Here is a 17,750-nt window from a genome sequence, read left to right as displayed (position 1 = left end):
GTAACTTTCTTCATGTATCATTATTTTTCCACTATATGAAATAAATTACCAACACCAGGAAAGTATTACGTTATCAGCTTTTCAAAAGTTATTGGTTAAATACCAATGTACATAATCATTTATATATGATAGTAGCATAAACTGACATTAAATCAATAATCACTGTTGCGTTAAATTATACCAAATGCTCAATTGCAAATATGCAGCTTAGTTTGAATATTAGTTTATATTCAGTAAGTTTATGCAAAGGACTGACCAGTGAATGAATGGCTTCGTCAACAAACAGAATTGCCGGTATTGGGCAGAAAGAAACCCACATCAGCTTCACGAGAGACCACTTCATTGCCCAAAGATGACTGTCTGGTGTGCAATAGGAAAGGTCGGTGTTATTGGACCATATTTTTTTTTAAAAATGACGCTGCCGTAACTGTAACAGCTGATCGTTACATTGCGATGTTGAATACGTTTTTCAACCCTGAGTTACGAAACCGGGGAATCGATTTTCAAAATGTGTTATTCTAGCAGGATGGAGCTACAGCGCAGACAGCGAGGGCAACGATGGCTGTTCTCCGTAACTAGTTTCCGGGACGGATCGTTTCCAGACATTCCTTGGCCCGCTCGGTCCCCCAACTTGAGTAGTTGTGATTTTTTTCTGTGGGGGTTTCTGAAATCGCGTGTATACGGCAATAAACCGCGTACATTGGAGGACCTAAAGATCGCAATTCGTCATCACGTCACCCAGATTGATGTAGACATGCAGCAAAGAATTGAGGCCAGTTACCGTGAAAGGCTACAACAATGTATTGCCCAAAATGGACATCACTTGCCGGACATAATTTTTCATTCATGAGAAACAAATGCTTTGATTTAACAAATGTTTCAATACCAATAAAACTTTTTTAAAGTAAATATTCAATTTTTTATGATTATTTTAGAAACATCCGGTTCCCGGGAATGATCCTGTATATATATTATTACCACATAATGCCTAATTTAATATCGGCGGACGAACACGGTAGCAACTCAGATGTTACCTAACGCACACCATACGTACGCGCTGATACAAGTATCACCACCGCCGCGCAGATGACCGCACAGTTCTCCCCCATAGCGGTGCTGTTGCCCCACCACTCTCAGGCTCCAATAAAAGAGCGGGCACAAGAGAGAATTTTCAATTCATCGTTGACCACCAGGAGAAGACCAAGAAGAAGAAGAAGAAGATGGAAAAAGACAGAAGAAGTTCCCTAGTCACCTCAATGTGGGATCTCCCGGCGGATGCCAACAGTTGCCAGGCATTTTTTCTTTTTAAAATGACGCTGCCGTAACTGTAACAGCTGATCGTTACATTGCGATGTTGAATACGTTTTTCATCCCTGAGTTACGAAACCGGGGAATCGATTTTCAAAATGTGTTATGCTGCCGCCGGAGCAGCATGCCTGGCTGGCCGCGGAGGGAGCCGCTGGATGCGGACGCTACCTTACCGCTCCAGCTCGCCGGGCTTCAATCGCCCTGGCCGGCAGACTCACAGCAGCAGTAGCTGGCCCAGCGTGGGATCACTCGGGAAGTACCGCCTCGGCCGCGCCGGCGAAGGCCGACCGACGCCGACCCGACACTGCGGTGCTCTGAAGGCCGCCACCCTCTAGCGGGGACTGGCGCTGAGGGAAAGCTCGGACTGACTTCAAAACGGCCCTTTTCATTGTCACCACAAGGTTATGAATTACGAGCCGGCGAAGCCATTCGACGACAAGAGTCTTTCTCAGGGCTACCATAAGGTTAGTAGTTACAAACTGTCAAAGCTAATCGATGACGGCCCTTTTCAGTGCTACCATAAGGTTAGTAAGTGCCACGTGCCGTCGAAGGCATTCGGTGACATTATATATTATGAATGGACTGAAACCTCGATATTAACGCCTGTCAAGTGTTAAGAATCGTAAAGTTTCATGGGTAAATATTGATAAGATTTCTTTGCAAGTATGGATTCACTAATATAAAGTATACGGTAAAATTAGGTAGTTTTTATGGGTATTGAAAAAATTACCAGAGAATATATTTCACAAAATTGTCGTATTTCACCAGTATGCTGAAATAAAGATGAAGAGATGAAAATATGTCCAAAAGAAAATGAACTGTCGAGCCTTCATAATTAATAATAATATATTATCAAATATAACGTTTATTTTTTAATTATAAAAATTCATTTCAACTTGTTTCAACAATCAAATTATAATTTTGTAACATTCCCTAAACAATTTGGCTATTTATTTTAAAATAGATATAATTGAAATGTTATCGGTTTTTTATCTGGTTTCTTGTTTTTGACATAAATTTTATTAATAATTCTATAACATTTTTCGAGGTATTTAAAGAATAATAATTATTCTTTAAGGCAACTTAAACCCAAGATAAATAAGTTATTTACATTAAGGGAAAAAGTTTACACAGTATTTGCACACTATGTCTATAATTAGACTGTTAATCTTTTGTTATAAAATATTCTGTATTTAAGATTATAATCTTCAGTTTGTAACATCTTGTGTTGTATACGCATACTTGTGACTGTCTACAGAATGGTTTCGGAAGCTGTATAAAAGCGAAATTTATGAGTAATAACAATTACAAAAATCCTTCATTTTATTATTAATTTTCTTTTGAGGTCATTAACAAAATTTTGTATGCTAGTGGTTGATAGTGTGGTTTATGATAACAAGTTGAAAAAATCTTCACTCACAAAAATAAAAGTTTAATGAATGAAGTAGTATGACATAAAATGATTAATTAATTATCTATCATTATTGCCTTCGGTTTATTAACTTATTCCATTAATACAATTAAATTTCTTGTATTCACTTTTCAAGATATTTTTATTCTACCATTTACTGAGTGTTAAATATTTACACTTACGTATTTACATATGTACTATTTGTATGGTTCACAGAAATGTGGTATAACATATTTAAGAATTATTGGGAAGTTATTATTATGGTCAAATGAAAAATGTTTTGCATTAATCCTCGAACTTAAAGTATATTCTATGCTATTCTCTGATTGATGCTGCACATGTTCAGTAACAAATTTTTCATAGGCGCTTGTACAATTTTTTAAAATAAAACAAAAAAATATCTTACTTAATATTTCGTTCAAAGGTGTAACAGTTTAAATTTGCTTAATTACAAAAATATGCTTACTTTTTTTAATGTGATAATTAGATTTATTACTTTCAGAAAAAGTGGTACTTGTATACCTTGCATAGTATACCTACTTGAATAATAAGCACTCTTTAGCTTCCTATAAGAATTATGCTTATAATGCAATACTGTAACATGCTTTTAAAAGGTGTAATTACTTAAGTTGATATACTTTAGTTGTTGAGGATTCAATTAATAGCATTACCCATAAATGATCTAAGATCAATTGTCAACCCTAATTTGGCCAATAGAAAAAGGTTCTGTCATATGTTAATTTTAATTTATATACTAGTATTAGGATGTATACATTTTGTTTTTATTTTTTTAATTTCAGATAGTGAATAAGAATCTTCATTTTTATTTCAATCTTGATAGTTTCCGTCCAAGTGTAAAGGATATTTGGCTTAGTGCTATTGATGTCAATGATGGTCAATGGCATGTTGTAAAAGTGAGTGATTTTTCTTTTAATATATTTTTTTTTATTATAGTATTATTTCAGATAATATTCTATTCAATTATAGCTAGTCTATCACTCTATTTAGCTTGTCAGTTTATAACCATATGAATGTTTCTTATTTAAAAAAAAAAATAGATTTCTCAGTACTTTTAATGTAAAACTGTTAAAAAAAATTTAATTCATCCTGCAAGTGGTTCTTTTTTGTGACAAAATTTTCTTTTCTAAAATTAGAAATTCAAGAAGTTGCATACTTTAATTACATCAGTCATGTTTACAGCAAGTAGTTAAAAATTTTTAATTAAGACTACAAGAGTACATAGTTCGTAATGGTGCCCACCTGTCAAGCATTATTTTTAAAGAAATAAAATGGCGTCTTACTTAACAGAAAATTGTAGAAACATTCATGTTAAAATAAAAAGTTATTTAAATTCAGGAAATTAAAATTTTCCTGCTTTACTGATATTAAAAAGAGAACAATACAAATTTTTTTTCTAATATTGTGTTAGCAGGTTTCTCGTTATGGTTCTATTGCAACACTTGAATTAGATGGAGGTGAAGGTCGTAGATATAATGAAACTTTTAGTTTTGAAGGTCATCAATGGCTTCTAACTGATAAACAAGAAGGAATATTTGCTGGTGGTAAACCGGAATACTCAGGAATGCATAATTTTATAGTTTTGTCTGATTTTCAAAAAGGTAATTATTTTAGAAATATTCTCTGATATAGCCTGTGAAGTTAAGAAATTCGTTTTCTATATAATCAATGCATGTAGAAATAGACTGCTCTGCAGATATGACATTTTTTTACCTATGAATATTTTCTAATTTGTCAGTTGAGAGATTTATAACTTAAAATTTCAACAGAAACCAACTTTGAGTTTCTAGATCATCTGTGAGTACCAAATTTATTAATGAAAAACATTATTGACAGGAAATATATCACAGTAAAAGGTTTTTGAACACATATAATATATTGAACACATAATAGTACCAATCCTGTTGTGTTCTACGAAATGTACAATTATGTTATGATCTGATTAAATTATTTATTTATTTGTAACAATTTATTTTGATATCCCTTTTATTCATTTTATCCGTAATTATTACAAAAATGAAATTACTGATTGATTACTTGTATTTTAATATAGTTGTAATTTGCTAAAACTAAGTATTATTTGAATAATGAATTGGTACTAAGAGCTACACAACAAATTTCACACTAGGTAGAGTAGGTCATTGATACACAGTATTGCAAGATACTATGGAGAAAAAATTCAAAAGCACACTGATTAATGTCAGTACTGGCTTCAGTTCTTAGTGCCCTTAGTGCACTCAGTACTCTTTTACCCTCATTGGAATCTTCCATACATAATAGAATTATAGGGATGAATGAAATTGTGAAGGTTTTCCTTTAGAAAGCCTGATACAGTTTTCAGATGGATCTGTAATAACTTGTAGATAAGTCTACAGCATATATTTCAGCAGATCAATATAATATTGAACATTAATATGCTGCTCCTGTATTGGGTAAAACACTACAATTTTCTTTAGTGTTACAGACAGAATGAATGTCCATTGCATAGAGGAAAACTGAAGCATCCTTCTCATTGAAGATTTTAATCTTGCATTGCAGTTTCTCTATGGACTGATTATTTTTTTTACTTTATCCTCAGTCCCATCCTCTTCAATAGAGTTCAGTAGGCTTTAGATTGACCTCCAGTGGATGGATCCATGCTGAGGATATAGGAATATGTTTGAGTTGCTGCAGTTTACATTTATGGCTATTCCTGTGGATCTGTCCAAGGAAACTATTATTCTGAAGTAACAGGATAGCACAGTCACTGTATAGTTTTACAAAATCAGTGCTAGGTCTTCTAATGCACTCACTAAAATAGCCCTACAAAATGTCCTTAAATCAAGTGATCATATACTGAGGACATAACATGGATTGTAAAATGCTCAACTGTAGGATAATTCTATTCCAAAGTATTCTTTGGTAAAATTAAGTTTAAAAATGAACAACTGCATTCTATATTTCTCTATATTACATAAAAAATATTGCTGTGCAGACTATTGCAGCCTTAAGATCAGGCATATTTTTTCTCTTTAGTTGTATATGTCTTCAATGCTTAATATTTCCAGGATATGCCTGTTTCATCGACACTGAATATCAAGTAAGCTAAACAAGGGAAAGACAAATAATCATTTGTCTTTCCCTTTCCCTTTTAGTTTAATTAAATACAAAATATAATAGCATTCAGTGACTGAAACATCTCTACACTTGTGGCTTCATGAATTATTTTTAATTTTATATAATCAGAATTGTCTTCTAAATCAATTGACCAGACTCTTTGTTGGAACAGAATGCTTATTTAGTATCAAATCACTTTTCCTTTCATATCTCAAATATTGACTACTTCTGTAAAAGTAATTGCCTGTTAAAGACATTTGTTTTGAATGTAATTGATATTTAATTCAATAAAATTACTTTCAGTATGATATTTTCACAAGTTATTTTCATTGATTGTTTAGTCTGGCACTAAGTTCTTCTAAATCCTTTTTTTTACATAAAGTTGAATTCTAAAGTAACTAAATTAATTTTTTGTAGCCATTATTAATGATAATTTTTTCTACCAGTATATCACTAAAAAATATAGTCAAATGAAAATATATTAATTATACTAATCAATTTTGACAAGTTAATAATTACAAAAAATATAAAATAACAAAAATGTAAATTAACAACTGTACATTGCACAGAATGGATACAAAACAGAAATATTTGACTGAAGTGTTCAAAATAAAATATTATAAAAAAAAGGTTCTCTTAGGAGATTAAGTAATCTCCTAAAAAGAATGATAATTTTATAATTTTAAATCATGATTATAAAATTGTATTTGTGTTAAAAAAAATCTTTTATTAAAATACATTGAAATGGTTAAAACAATGGTGGAATGAAAGAGCACTTTCAACAGGAGTAAGGGATGATTTTTGTTTAAGGGAGGTAATAAAAAATGTACTATAGCATTTGCAAGGACATATAAAGCATCAGCAATAAATATTCATTTTCTATGTGTTACTAAATTAAAGGCATTGTTGTAAATTGGTAATTATAATAAGCAGTTGCAAATCAAGGATCTACTACCACACACACTTGTTAGCATCATCCGTTTTCATTTCATTAATCTCCTGCCATTAGTTTCTTGATGTAATATTATATAAATATCCACTATTAATAGAATATAAAGTCACATTTTCTTTGGAATAGTCATTTCCCTCTTTTATTGTTAAGTTCTGTACACAACATTTTTAACCATTGTTCTATAAGTATTTTACTCTTAATTTTTTCTTTCTTTTATGTTAAAAGATGATATGTTTTAATATAAATTAGATAACAATAACTACCCATCAGGTTGGTCTAGTGTTGAACTCATATTGTTAATCAGCTTATTTCAAAGTTGAGAGTTCTAAGGTTCAAATCTTAGTAAAGTTACTTTTATACAGATTTGAATACTAGACTGTAGATACCAGTATTTTTTGGTGGTTGGATTTCAATTAACCATACCTGTCAGAAATGTTCAACCTGAGACTGTACAAGAATACAGTTCATTTACATTCATACATATCATCCTCAATCATCCTCCGAAGTAATACCTTATGGTGGTTCCAGAGGCTAAACCCACCGGGTTGGTCTAGTTGTGAACATGTCTTCCCAAATCAGCTGATTTGGAAGTCAAGAATTCCAGAGTTCAAGTCCTAGTAAAGTCAGTTATTTTTACACGGATTTGAATACTAGATCGTGGATACCGGTGTTCTTTGGTGGTTGGGATTCAATTAACCACACATTTCAGGAGTGATCAAACTGAGACTGTACAAGACTACACTTCATTTACATTCATACATATCATCCTCTGAAGTATTATCTGAAAGGCTAATTACCAGAGGCTTAAACAGGAAAAAGAAAGGTTGCAGAGGCTAAACAGAAAAAGAAAGATAACAATAACTGGGTTACAGTATTTTGATGTGCGATCTATATGTTCATTCCATATAAGAATTTTCATAAAATTTTAAGTTATTAAATTTTTTCCATGCTTCACTTTTAAAAATTTATAGTCTGCTATTGTTTAAATTTGTTGTCAATAAAATCATGCCCTTTTTCATAAAAGTTTGTTATATTATAAAACTTTTAAGTTTTGTATAATGATAATCTGCATTTTATCAAAATTTTAGTTAATAAGAATAAATCAAGCTACCATAAATGTCAGCTAAATAAATTCTTGCAGTCTAGCACTTCTATTTGATGGCTACTTTTTTATCTTCTGTATTTGTGATTAGCAATGAAAGTGTTTTTTCAGCCATTAAAGAAGTATATAGCTGACTAAAATTATGTTTTCAGTTCTAATTTCACGTGCTTTCTAAGATTAATGTTTATAAACAATATGGTAAATTGTGCACCAAGTCACTGGCAGTTGTTAAAAACAAACTGACACATTAAAGGTACTGATAGCTCTGTTCCAGCATAGTGGACATGTGTTATCAAGAGTAACCAATTGGTAATTAGAACTGAACCTTATTTGGCAATAATTAATTATTGATATTGTAATATTTTTTAACTAGAAGTATTTTGTACGACTTATATTACAGTAATGAATAATAAAAAGAAACTAATTTATTCTTTGAGAAAAAAATTCTTAGAAATGTTTCATAAATGTAATATACATTTGTGTATACATTTAGATAAAATGTAATAAATGTAATACATTTAGATAAAAAAATATTTTCTTGAAGATTGTTGATTATTGAACAAAAGTTGTTTTGTTTTACAGGTTGCATAGATGATGTACGATTAGAAGGTAGATTGCTTCCATTGCCACCACATAACAATGGAACTAAGTGGGCTCAGGCCCCAACAGCTCACAATGTTGAACAACATTGTCCATCCAATAAACCATGTGTTAATATTGATTGTCCAGAGCCTTTCCATTGTGTAGACCTCTGGAATGATTATGGATGCATGTAAGAATTCTATGTAGATGCATATATTTTAACTTTCATTTTTTTTTTGTCAGTAGTATGTTGTTTTTTCTTTTCATATTAAATTCATAAAATTTTTCTAACAACTTTTCTTGGTCCCCTTGAATTTTCAGCATAAACATATACTGAAAAATTCTTTAATTTGAACAAGCCTAAATATATCACTTCCAGTAGAGTTATGGCTGGTTTATAGGTCAGTTGGAAATTCCATACATTGCAGAATTCTGTGAACAGTCAAGGTTACATTTTTAACAACATTGAACTTACACTTTAGTATATGTTTAATTTCTGGAGGAAAAGAATTTTTTGATAGCATATATTTAAAGCTGAAAATCATTGATCAGAAGTATCCTTCTCCCATCTCTGTAAAACTGATAGTATCTCCCAAGGGATTTTAGATTTTACCTGCTGCCTGGGCTTTCCCTTGAGTGCCTAACATATTTTTGATACTTTTTCCCCTACTTTTGGTTCTGGGTGTAGGTCTGATGACATTAGATCTACCCTGAAAATTCCAACAATAAGGACAGCTATTCTTGGTATAATCTATTAGGGAGCAGCAAATAGGCCAACTTGGAACTTCTTTTTGTGGCTGCATATTAAGCTTAGCGGCTGAAGTGCATATTTAGTAAAGGCAGGCCTGTTAATCCTTCCTAAAATATAAAATGAACAATTTATATTGCAGTTAATAACTTATTGTTAACATTTGTCCATCAATAGCAAATGCAAATAGCTAAGTTATGTAAGTAAAATAAAATAAGTAAGTGGTAAGTGTAAAATAGTTAACTTTGTTTTCCTATCTGACCATATAAGCATTTTACTCTTAAGCTACTGAATCAATTTACATGGAATTTAAATTGTCACCTTCTGGAAAAAATCTATGAATTGTTTTATTGAAACAAATTAATGATTTTTTTCTATTTTATAAAGCAACTACAATGGTAGAAATAAATTTCATAATTATTTAATTTTGAAATTTTGAAAGAATGAAACAGTTCATACAGTAAGTAATCATAAATTCTGCATTACAGCTGTTTCCTCTTAGCCCTTTTTTTATAGTTCTTGTATTTATAAATCAATTCAATATTTAATGTTTCAGGTGTGGTAATGGTCAAACAATATCACAGGATGGAAAAGGCTGTGTTGATAGAAATAAGTGCCTAGACCAACCATGTCTCAATGGTGGTCTCTGTGTAAATCAAGATTCACAGTTGCATTACAGATGCATTTGTCCTATTACTCATTGGGGTGATAATTGTGAGTTTTCAAATCAAAATCAGACTTTAAAATTAGGAGCTGGTGCTATCTTTACTATTCTTGTTTCAGTTATTATTATTGCATGTAAGTAACTCATCAATATTTATTATTTAAAGTTAAAAGTTTTAAATTAAATATTGCTCTGTAATTTAAATATCATTTGTATAAAAATTTATAGGAGTTGTATGCATGTGTGTGTGAGTAAGAATAAACCACCAAAGTAAGAAGTAAGCGTAAGAATAAATTAGTATAAACCACCAAAACCCAGTAAATAAAGTAGATAAGTTAAACTTACCATATAATTCCTAGAATTGATTTTTGCAGGATCCCACCTATTCAATTGTTATTAAATTCTATAATTATATTAAAACAGTTATTTATGATTTGTTAATTGTTAGAATTTTTCTTTTGAAAATTTTGAAATTTATTATGGATGAATAAACAAATTCTACTGTCCAGTACTGGAATGATGTAATATTTAAAATGTTGTGTTTTCCTTTGTTCTATGGTCATTATTGCTAACCGTAATTTTGAATGTAATATTCAAAATCAAGTATATTAATCAAGTATTATTATCAAAAATCTCCAACATTTCAAAATTATTATTACTGTTGCACTCAACAAAACGATCAGCTAACTCTTTTTTTTTTTTATAATTCTTTTTCTTGTTTTTTTAACTGTGTAATGTTCTGCAAATCTCTTTTTAAATGATATATTGGTTTTACCAATATAAACATTATTTCATTTATTGGATTTAATTTTGTATATTTTAACAATATTGTGTATACATTCCCCTCCAGTACAAACATGCCAAGCTGCACTGAATTCTCTTAACTCATTCTTGTTGTTAGTATGACATAGAGATTCCTACTACATTTACGCTTTTATAATTATGTACAACATTGAATTTTATCAACCAAAAAGTGAACCCTAGCAACATTTGTAGTCATTAATATGGGTTACCTATAAGTTGGAATGACTGTGAATTTTAAATGGTACATAGAGTGATTAAATGGTTTGTGAGTCTTGTTCATAAATGCACTGAGCTGATAATCCTGCAGCACGATAATGATTTGTCAGAAACATTTCACATTACCATAAAAGCTCATATGAACTTAAAATTCAGACTAATTCCATGCTCTCCATACGCACTGGATTTGGTGATTTTTAATTTTCATTTCTTCCCAAATTTAAAGAGAGAGCTTAAGTGCAATCATTTCACCACAGATGATGTAGTAGAAACCCACTGGGTTGGACTACTGGTGAACGTGTCTTTCCAAATCGGAAGTCGAGAGTTCCAGCATTCAAGTCCTAGTAAAGGCGTTACTTTTATACAGATTTGACCATGGATACCGGTGTTCTTTGGTTGTTGGGTTTCAATTAACCACACATCTCAGGAATGGTCGGAACTGAGACTGTACAAGACTACACTTCATTTACACTCATAGATATCATCCTCATTCATCCTTTGAAGTAATACCTGAATGGTAATTCCTGGAGGCTAAACAGAAAAAAGAAAGGATGTAGTAGAAGGATGCAATGAGTTCATGTTTAGAAAAGACCATTGGGCTTGTTCATTGACAGGTTGAGAAAACTGGTTTATGATGAAGAGAAATGTATAGCTATAAATTTTGACTATGTTATAAAGTAAAAGAAACCTCTTGTAGGTGATGAAATTTACTTTTACACCGTTTTTGTTTCATTTGAATATCTCTTTCTGTTAAGAGTTATTAGCAAGTATGTATTATTTTTCAACTGTCCCCATAATATTTACTTCATAATTGATTGTTTTTTCTCCTGGTTTTGGTGCTTTTTTTGTTTGTTTTTTTATCTCAAAATAACTCTGATTTTCCTTAAAAAAGTTTTACCTTAAAACAAAAGCATTGCCTTTTAACCATTCATGACTAAATAAAAAAAAATGTAGTGAATTCTTGTTATATTCTATATACCTGCAGTATTTTGATTAGTCTACCTATTGTTTTTATCAAATTTTTATATATTATTTTTATTTTATACAGTATCAACTGTATTTTAAAACTTTGTTAATAACTTGAATAAAATTATTCAAGTTATTTCTTCAAGCTAATATAAGAAGTTATATTAACAACGATTTGGAAATGATTTTTATTACAAAATAACATTTTTCTATTAAAACTATATTTTTTTTACATGTAAACTAAAAGTCAGTCTGCCATGTATCAGTACATAAAAAATAAATTAAATATGTTAAATTTTATTAAAAATATATAAACAGTCTTGCCTTTAACTACTGGTCGATAGTTAAAATACAAAATACAAACTGAAAATTTTCTATGTATAATCAAAAATTATTCATATAAACATACACACTGAACAGTTCTGAGCAGCTAAATTAGGTTTTAAAATTTATTCTGAAATGAATATTATATTAAAGAATAATGTCAAATTACATAGATTCTGTTAACGCCCATTGTACGTTAATTACAAGATATGTTCTGTGGTAAGAAATAGGTAAATGTTGAGAAAGATATATAATCAGAGAAATCTATATTTATATATTTTTTTTCATTAAAAAGATCAATTTTTACATTGCAGTAATGTGCACCTGGTTTTTTAAATTGTATTATATTTTATGACTCATGTGTCAGTCTCCTTGTCAATGTATTTCTAAAAATTGTATGTTTTTACAGTATCTTTAATATGAAGCTATGTTTTTCAATATTATAATGACACACAATATTTTTCAATATTATAATGAGAAAAACATCTGTTTTTCTCGGTTAAAATTTAACAGTTTGTATGGTGTGGTCTCAGGTGAACCACTTTTTATATAAGTCTGATAATTGGATCCTAACGATTAAAATTTATTATGGGAATTCAAATTCAGTTAAACAACTTCTTTAACAGGGTTTCAACTATGGTTCTACTTCATCACAGGACACCTTATCAGTAGTGATGGCAAATGGATATTCATGTTAATGAATTTTTACCATTTTTCTTCACAAAATATAAATAATTTATAAATCAGCTAAACAACAAAACATGAACTTGTTGAATTATGAATGAGTATGGTTTCTGTATAGGTAAAACTTTATAAATGCATATACACATACAGATATCAATGAATAGTGTCAGCATCTACTTCGTATCTAAAAAAGATCATAAATAATTGCTAGAGCCGTACACTATTTCTAAATTTTTACTTTCTTATTTATATTTATATTGTGTTGAAACTGATAAGGCAATAATAGTATTTCTTGCTAGCTGTTTGAAATTCTTGAGTAAATGTATAATTTTTGGACTTTTTCTTTTTCTATCCAGTTGTCGCATTACTTTTAGTAATGTGTAGCCGAAGAAGAGATGGCCACTTAAAATATCCTGGTCCTGATGTTGATGTCAGAGAAAATATTATAAAATATAATGATGATGGAGAAGGGGAAGAAGATATGACAGCTTCAGTAAAGTTACAAAGATGTACAAAACAGTTAACAGATGCAACAGAATTGATACAATGTCAGTTAATTATTAATTTATTTTTATTAATTTCATAACAATAATTATTTCTATCAGTAATTACAAGTATTGTAATTTTATTTACCTTCAGTAGAAATAAGTTAATATTTATTAATCTCTTAATGTGACAAACAGAATAAACATATATAATAATAATTAACAAGAAACAATTGTAGTATTAAAACAATTCAAATTTAGAGAAAACCAGAAAGTCTCTAACAATATAGTACTTAGATCTAATAAAAGATTAACAATGATAGTCTTTAATAATAAACAAAACTTAAAAAAATAATGACTATAATCTTAGCAAAAGTTTAAAAAATATATAACTGTATATGTGTAGCATGAGGATAGATCGAAATATATAACTGGTGCTGTAGTCTGGAACCAAACAATGTCACATATGAGTGGGCAGTGATTAATGTCAGAACCTAGCAGAGCTACACATCCTCAGCTAATTCGGTTTGCTTTTAGTAGTGTTATTTTTAGATGTATGAAGTTTTACATGTTGTTGTTTTAATCACACTAGAAAAAGAGATCAATTAATCTGTATCAGATTTTGTCAAAAACTTGATGAAACATGTAAAAACATGTAAAATAATTGATGGTCAATAGGGATTGTATGTGTTGAATACAAGTCTACGATGTTTTATAAATTGCTGTAAAAGTGTTGTGTTAAGAGGGATGAACAGTCTGACAGGCCTTTAGGTGAATTTCATTTTTGGTAGTTAAAGGCCTGTCAGACTGTGCTGTTTATAGTTTATGTTTAAAGTTTATCTGTGCTGTTGTGCTAGAAAAGTCTTTTTGAAATCACATTTCTAAATTATCAAAAGAATTAGTTTCAGATTACTCAATTCTTACACATTTTTTGGACACAAGACATTCAAAGTTGTGTTGGTCGTGTTCCACACCACTCAAGTTCATCTGAAAACAAAATTTCAACACATTCAGTTAGTTATCAGAGGCAAATATTTTTTTTTTTTCAATAAAATAAACATTATAATGAAAGAATATTAATAATAATAATTATTATTATTATTCTTTCAATTATTATTTAAAAATAAACATTTTTTATGCAAATAAACAATGTTATGTTTTATTTAATAAACAATGTAAATGTTTTTACATTAAATATTATTATAGAAATAATAATAATTAAAAATCAGAAGTAAAAATGGTCTAAGGATGGATAGATAATAAGGATAGAATGGTCTAAGGAGACCATTCTATGGTGAACTCTGTTTTATTATTATATTTTCAAGTTCATTTACTAATAATGATGTAATTTTCCAAATATTAAAACAGTATACCATTATAATAAAATACTGTATTTAAATACAATTAATGGATAAGTATTACTTATAAAAGATTTATAAATAACACTTTTTTATAAAAAAATTATAATAAGTTTTAAAAATAAATGAAACTGAATACAAAAATGTAATGCTTTGAATCACATGAAAAATGAAAGTACTAGTTTATTTTCATAAAATCATATGGTAAATAAAATATGATTTATTAAATAATCTCATATTTTATAATCATAAAATTTTGGTATAATACTATCAACATTATAATCCATGATGGCGTTTCATTAACGTTTACGTTCAATTCTGGGAAAAATACATTTTTAATCATTTTCTGTGAGTGATAAAGTGTACTAAATGCCACTACCATAATATTTAGTTTTATTTTAGCAAGTACAGGCTAACCATCCAATTACAGTCACTTATGAAAGATGAATTTTGTAACGTATGGAAGATTCTAATCCAGAGCAGGATTCAAACCCAGAACTTTCTGGATGAAAGACAGAGATAAGATGCTCCGCAGAGATCAGCATAATGGTTATAAGCATCTGTTGTAAATCATAAATCATAAAAAAAAATACTTACCTGTCTTCAAGAACAACAAATATCAGTGAGATGGTTTCTTATTATTTTCTTCAGTGAACTGAATATACAATCGCATATCGGCATGATAAGCCCGTGAAAATGATGGTTATATTCACTCCTACAAGGGACTCTTTACTTTGTTCACCATAGATACTGGCTATACATTGAGCTTCATTGTCTTGAAGAAAGGAAATTTAATTGGTGTTTCTTATATTTTAGAGCTTTACATGCATCATAGGCATTAGAAAGACTGAGACAGATTACATAAAGCACTCCTTTCTATTGTGAAAGTGTATATACTGCTTCTATTCTGTTTTAGACTTAGTGATGAATGAATGAATAATGAAAAGGTCTAAGGGAATGACTAACTTAGAGCATTCTACAAACTTTTTTACTACAGTTTTAAGTTATATAACCTTGTTATTCTGTGAAATAAGTATTTATAACTTGTAAATATAATAACATTCTGTTTTATAATTTATACTGCAAAAAAAACCTTTATAATTTTGGTATTTTGTAAAGAGAATATAGTGAATCAGATTAAAATCTGATTAATTATCAAAACTACTTTTTTAACTAATTTATCAGTCATAAAGAAATAATTCTGGGCTTTAAAATGATAAGTGATAGAAACATTTCAATAAATTTTTTGCTCAAGCAGTTTTAGAAATTAAAACTTTGGCATTCTTGTTTAATGTTTAACTAGTTAATATTTTAGGCACATAATTAACTAATTTGTTGTTTTTATTTGTCATCACAGTTATTGGTATTGTTTGTTTATTTAATAGGTCCATTTGACTTAATTTAGTGATGCATATAACACAACTTCATTTTCTTTACCTATTTTCATGAGACTTAATGTGGTTTTATCCAGTATAGGTGTCCTTTATCCATTACTGTGGCTTGTTTTTTGAAGTATATAGTTTTATAAATGTAACAAAGAATAATAACTCCACATAAGCTATGAGATGGCATCTTAAAATTGGGAAAAACTGAAATTAAGAAGTTGTTTCCTACAATTATTAATTAAATAAACAATAATATTAATTGTCTTTCTAAAAAAAGAATCATGGTTTCTTGGTTTGTTTGCTGTATGTACTCACATTTTTATTTTAAATCAAAGCAAAAAATTTAATGAATCTTAATAATGAACTGTGAACTGTGACCCCTGCCTCTGTGTGAGCTGGGTTTGAACTGAATGATTCAGATCAAGTGAATGAATAATATTACAAAAATTTTGCTACAATATTTTGGAAAATTCCTTTTTTGTGTTGGAAAAAATACAGAAAATTAATTGCAATTCTTTTTGTTATTTTTTCATTGTGTTGCATTTTTTTTAAATTATTGAAACTGTAAGCATCGTGCATATAAATATTTATTTTAAATTATATTTATATTTTGGTGACAAAAAAGGAAAACGTTGGGGTTAGAGCTGTATTAAAAAATCACAACTGAAGAAACAGCTAAGACTGTTTTGATTTTGAAACTTTTCATTGTAAAAGTCTTTGTTGTTAGTACTCTAAATTCATGAATGTTATTTAGTTACAAAAACATTTAACAAAATCATGTTACATGGTTTATGTTTCATTATATATTTTCACAGTGGGCCATAGGCCCTTTTTTTAGGTTATTAATAAATTGTTATTTTATTGATTGTGAAATTAAATGATTTGTTTCTTTTTATGAGCAGTGCAGCCTTTAGAGCTGGGTACGACAATAATAAATCATAAAGAAGAAGTAGATGCTGACCCAAGTGCGCCTCCATTTGATGATTTAAGAAATTATGCTTATGAAGGTGGTAGCACTGCAGCTGGATCTCTTTCATCATTAACAACAGGTAATTTTTTATTATATTATTTTAATACTATTTTATTTAAAGTTTTATTTAATTTAAAACTTTTATAATAATTAATGCCATTTACCAAATAATCACTGAATAATTGAAGCAGCTGCTTTAAATAAAGATGGAACATACCAATTCTCTTAATATAATATGCTGCTAAAAACTCTTCAATTACAGGAAAAAAACATTTTTATTTTACTAAATCTCATTTTTAGAAAGTTAAGTAAAAATAATGAGAACAACATTATAAGCTATTTTTCTGGATATAATGATAAATTTGGTAACAAAAACATTAACTGTGCCAATGAAGTGTACATCCTCTAATTAAGACTTGTTACACATAATGAAAGAAAAAAATGATAATCTGAATAAATGAAAGGCGAGAGTTGAAAAAAGAGGCAAATTGCATAGCAAATAAAATTAATTTTTTTATCTATTACAAAAGTTAATGAAAATTTAGAATGAGTTGACAAAAACTATTTAGAAAATTTTCATTTTTTTTAATAGTATGGAAACAGAAAATACTGATACAAGAGAAATTTTCCAGTTAAATATGATGAAATAATTCAGTAGAATACTATGTTTGACAAAT

General features: G+C 29.3%; 1 protein-coding gene across 1 annotated transcript in view; it reads left to right on the top strand.

Annotated features, from left to right (window-relative positions):
- The window catches only part of LOC142329197 (neural-cadherin-like), a 238,817-nt gene that overhangs the window by 219,535 nt on the left and 1,532 nt on the right, over nucleotides 1-17,750 (top strand). Inside the window, exons 20-25 of the mRNA XM_075373595.1 lie at nucleotides 3,520-3,633; nucleotides 4,152-4,338; nucleotides 8,470-8,659; nucleotides 9,774-10,015; nucleotides 13,232-13,423; nucleotides 17,006-17,152. Coding sequence (XP_075229710.1) covers nucleotides 3,520-3,633; nucleotides 4,152-4,338; nucleotides 8,470-8,659; nucleotides 9,774-10,015; nucleotides 13,232-13,423; nucleotides 17,006-17,152 — 1,072 coding nt within the window. The remainder of the gene's footprint in view (nucleotides 1-3,519; nucleotides 3,634-4,151; nucleotides 4,339-8,469; nucleotides 8,660-9,773; nucleotides 10,016-13,231; nucleotides 13,424-17,005; nucleotides 17,153-17,750) is intronic.

This window comes from Lycorma delicatula, chromosome 8, assembly GCF_047948215.1.
Source record: "Lycorma delicatula isolate Av1 chromosome 8, ASM4794821v1, whole genome shotgun sequence".
NCBI lineage: Eukaryota > Metazoa > Arthropoda > Insecta > Hemiptera > Fulgoridae > Lycorma > Lycorma delicatula.
The sequence above is the reverse complement of the archived record's forward strand: the minus strand, read 5'-3'. Positions and strand labels throughout refer to the sequence as shown.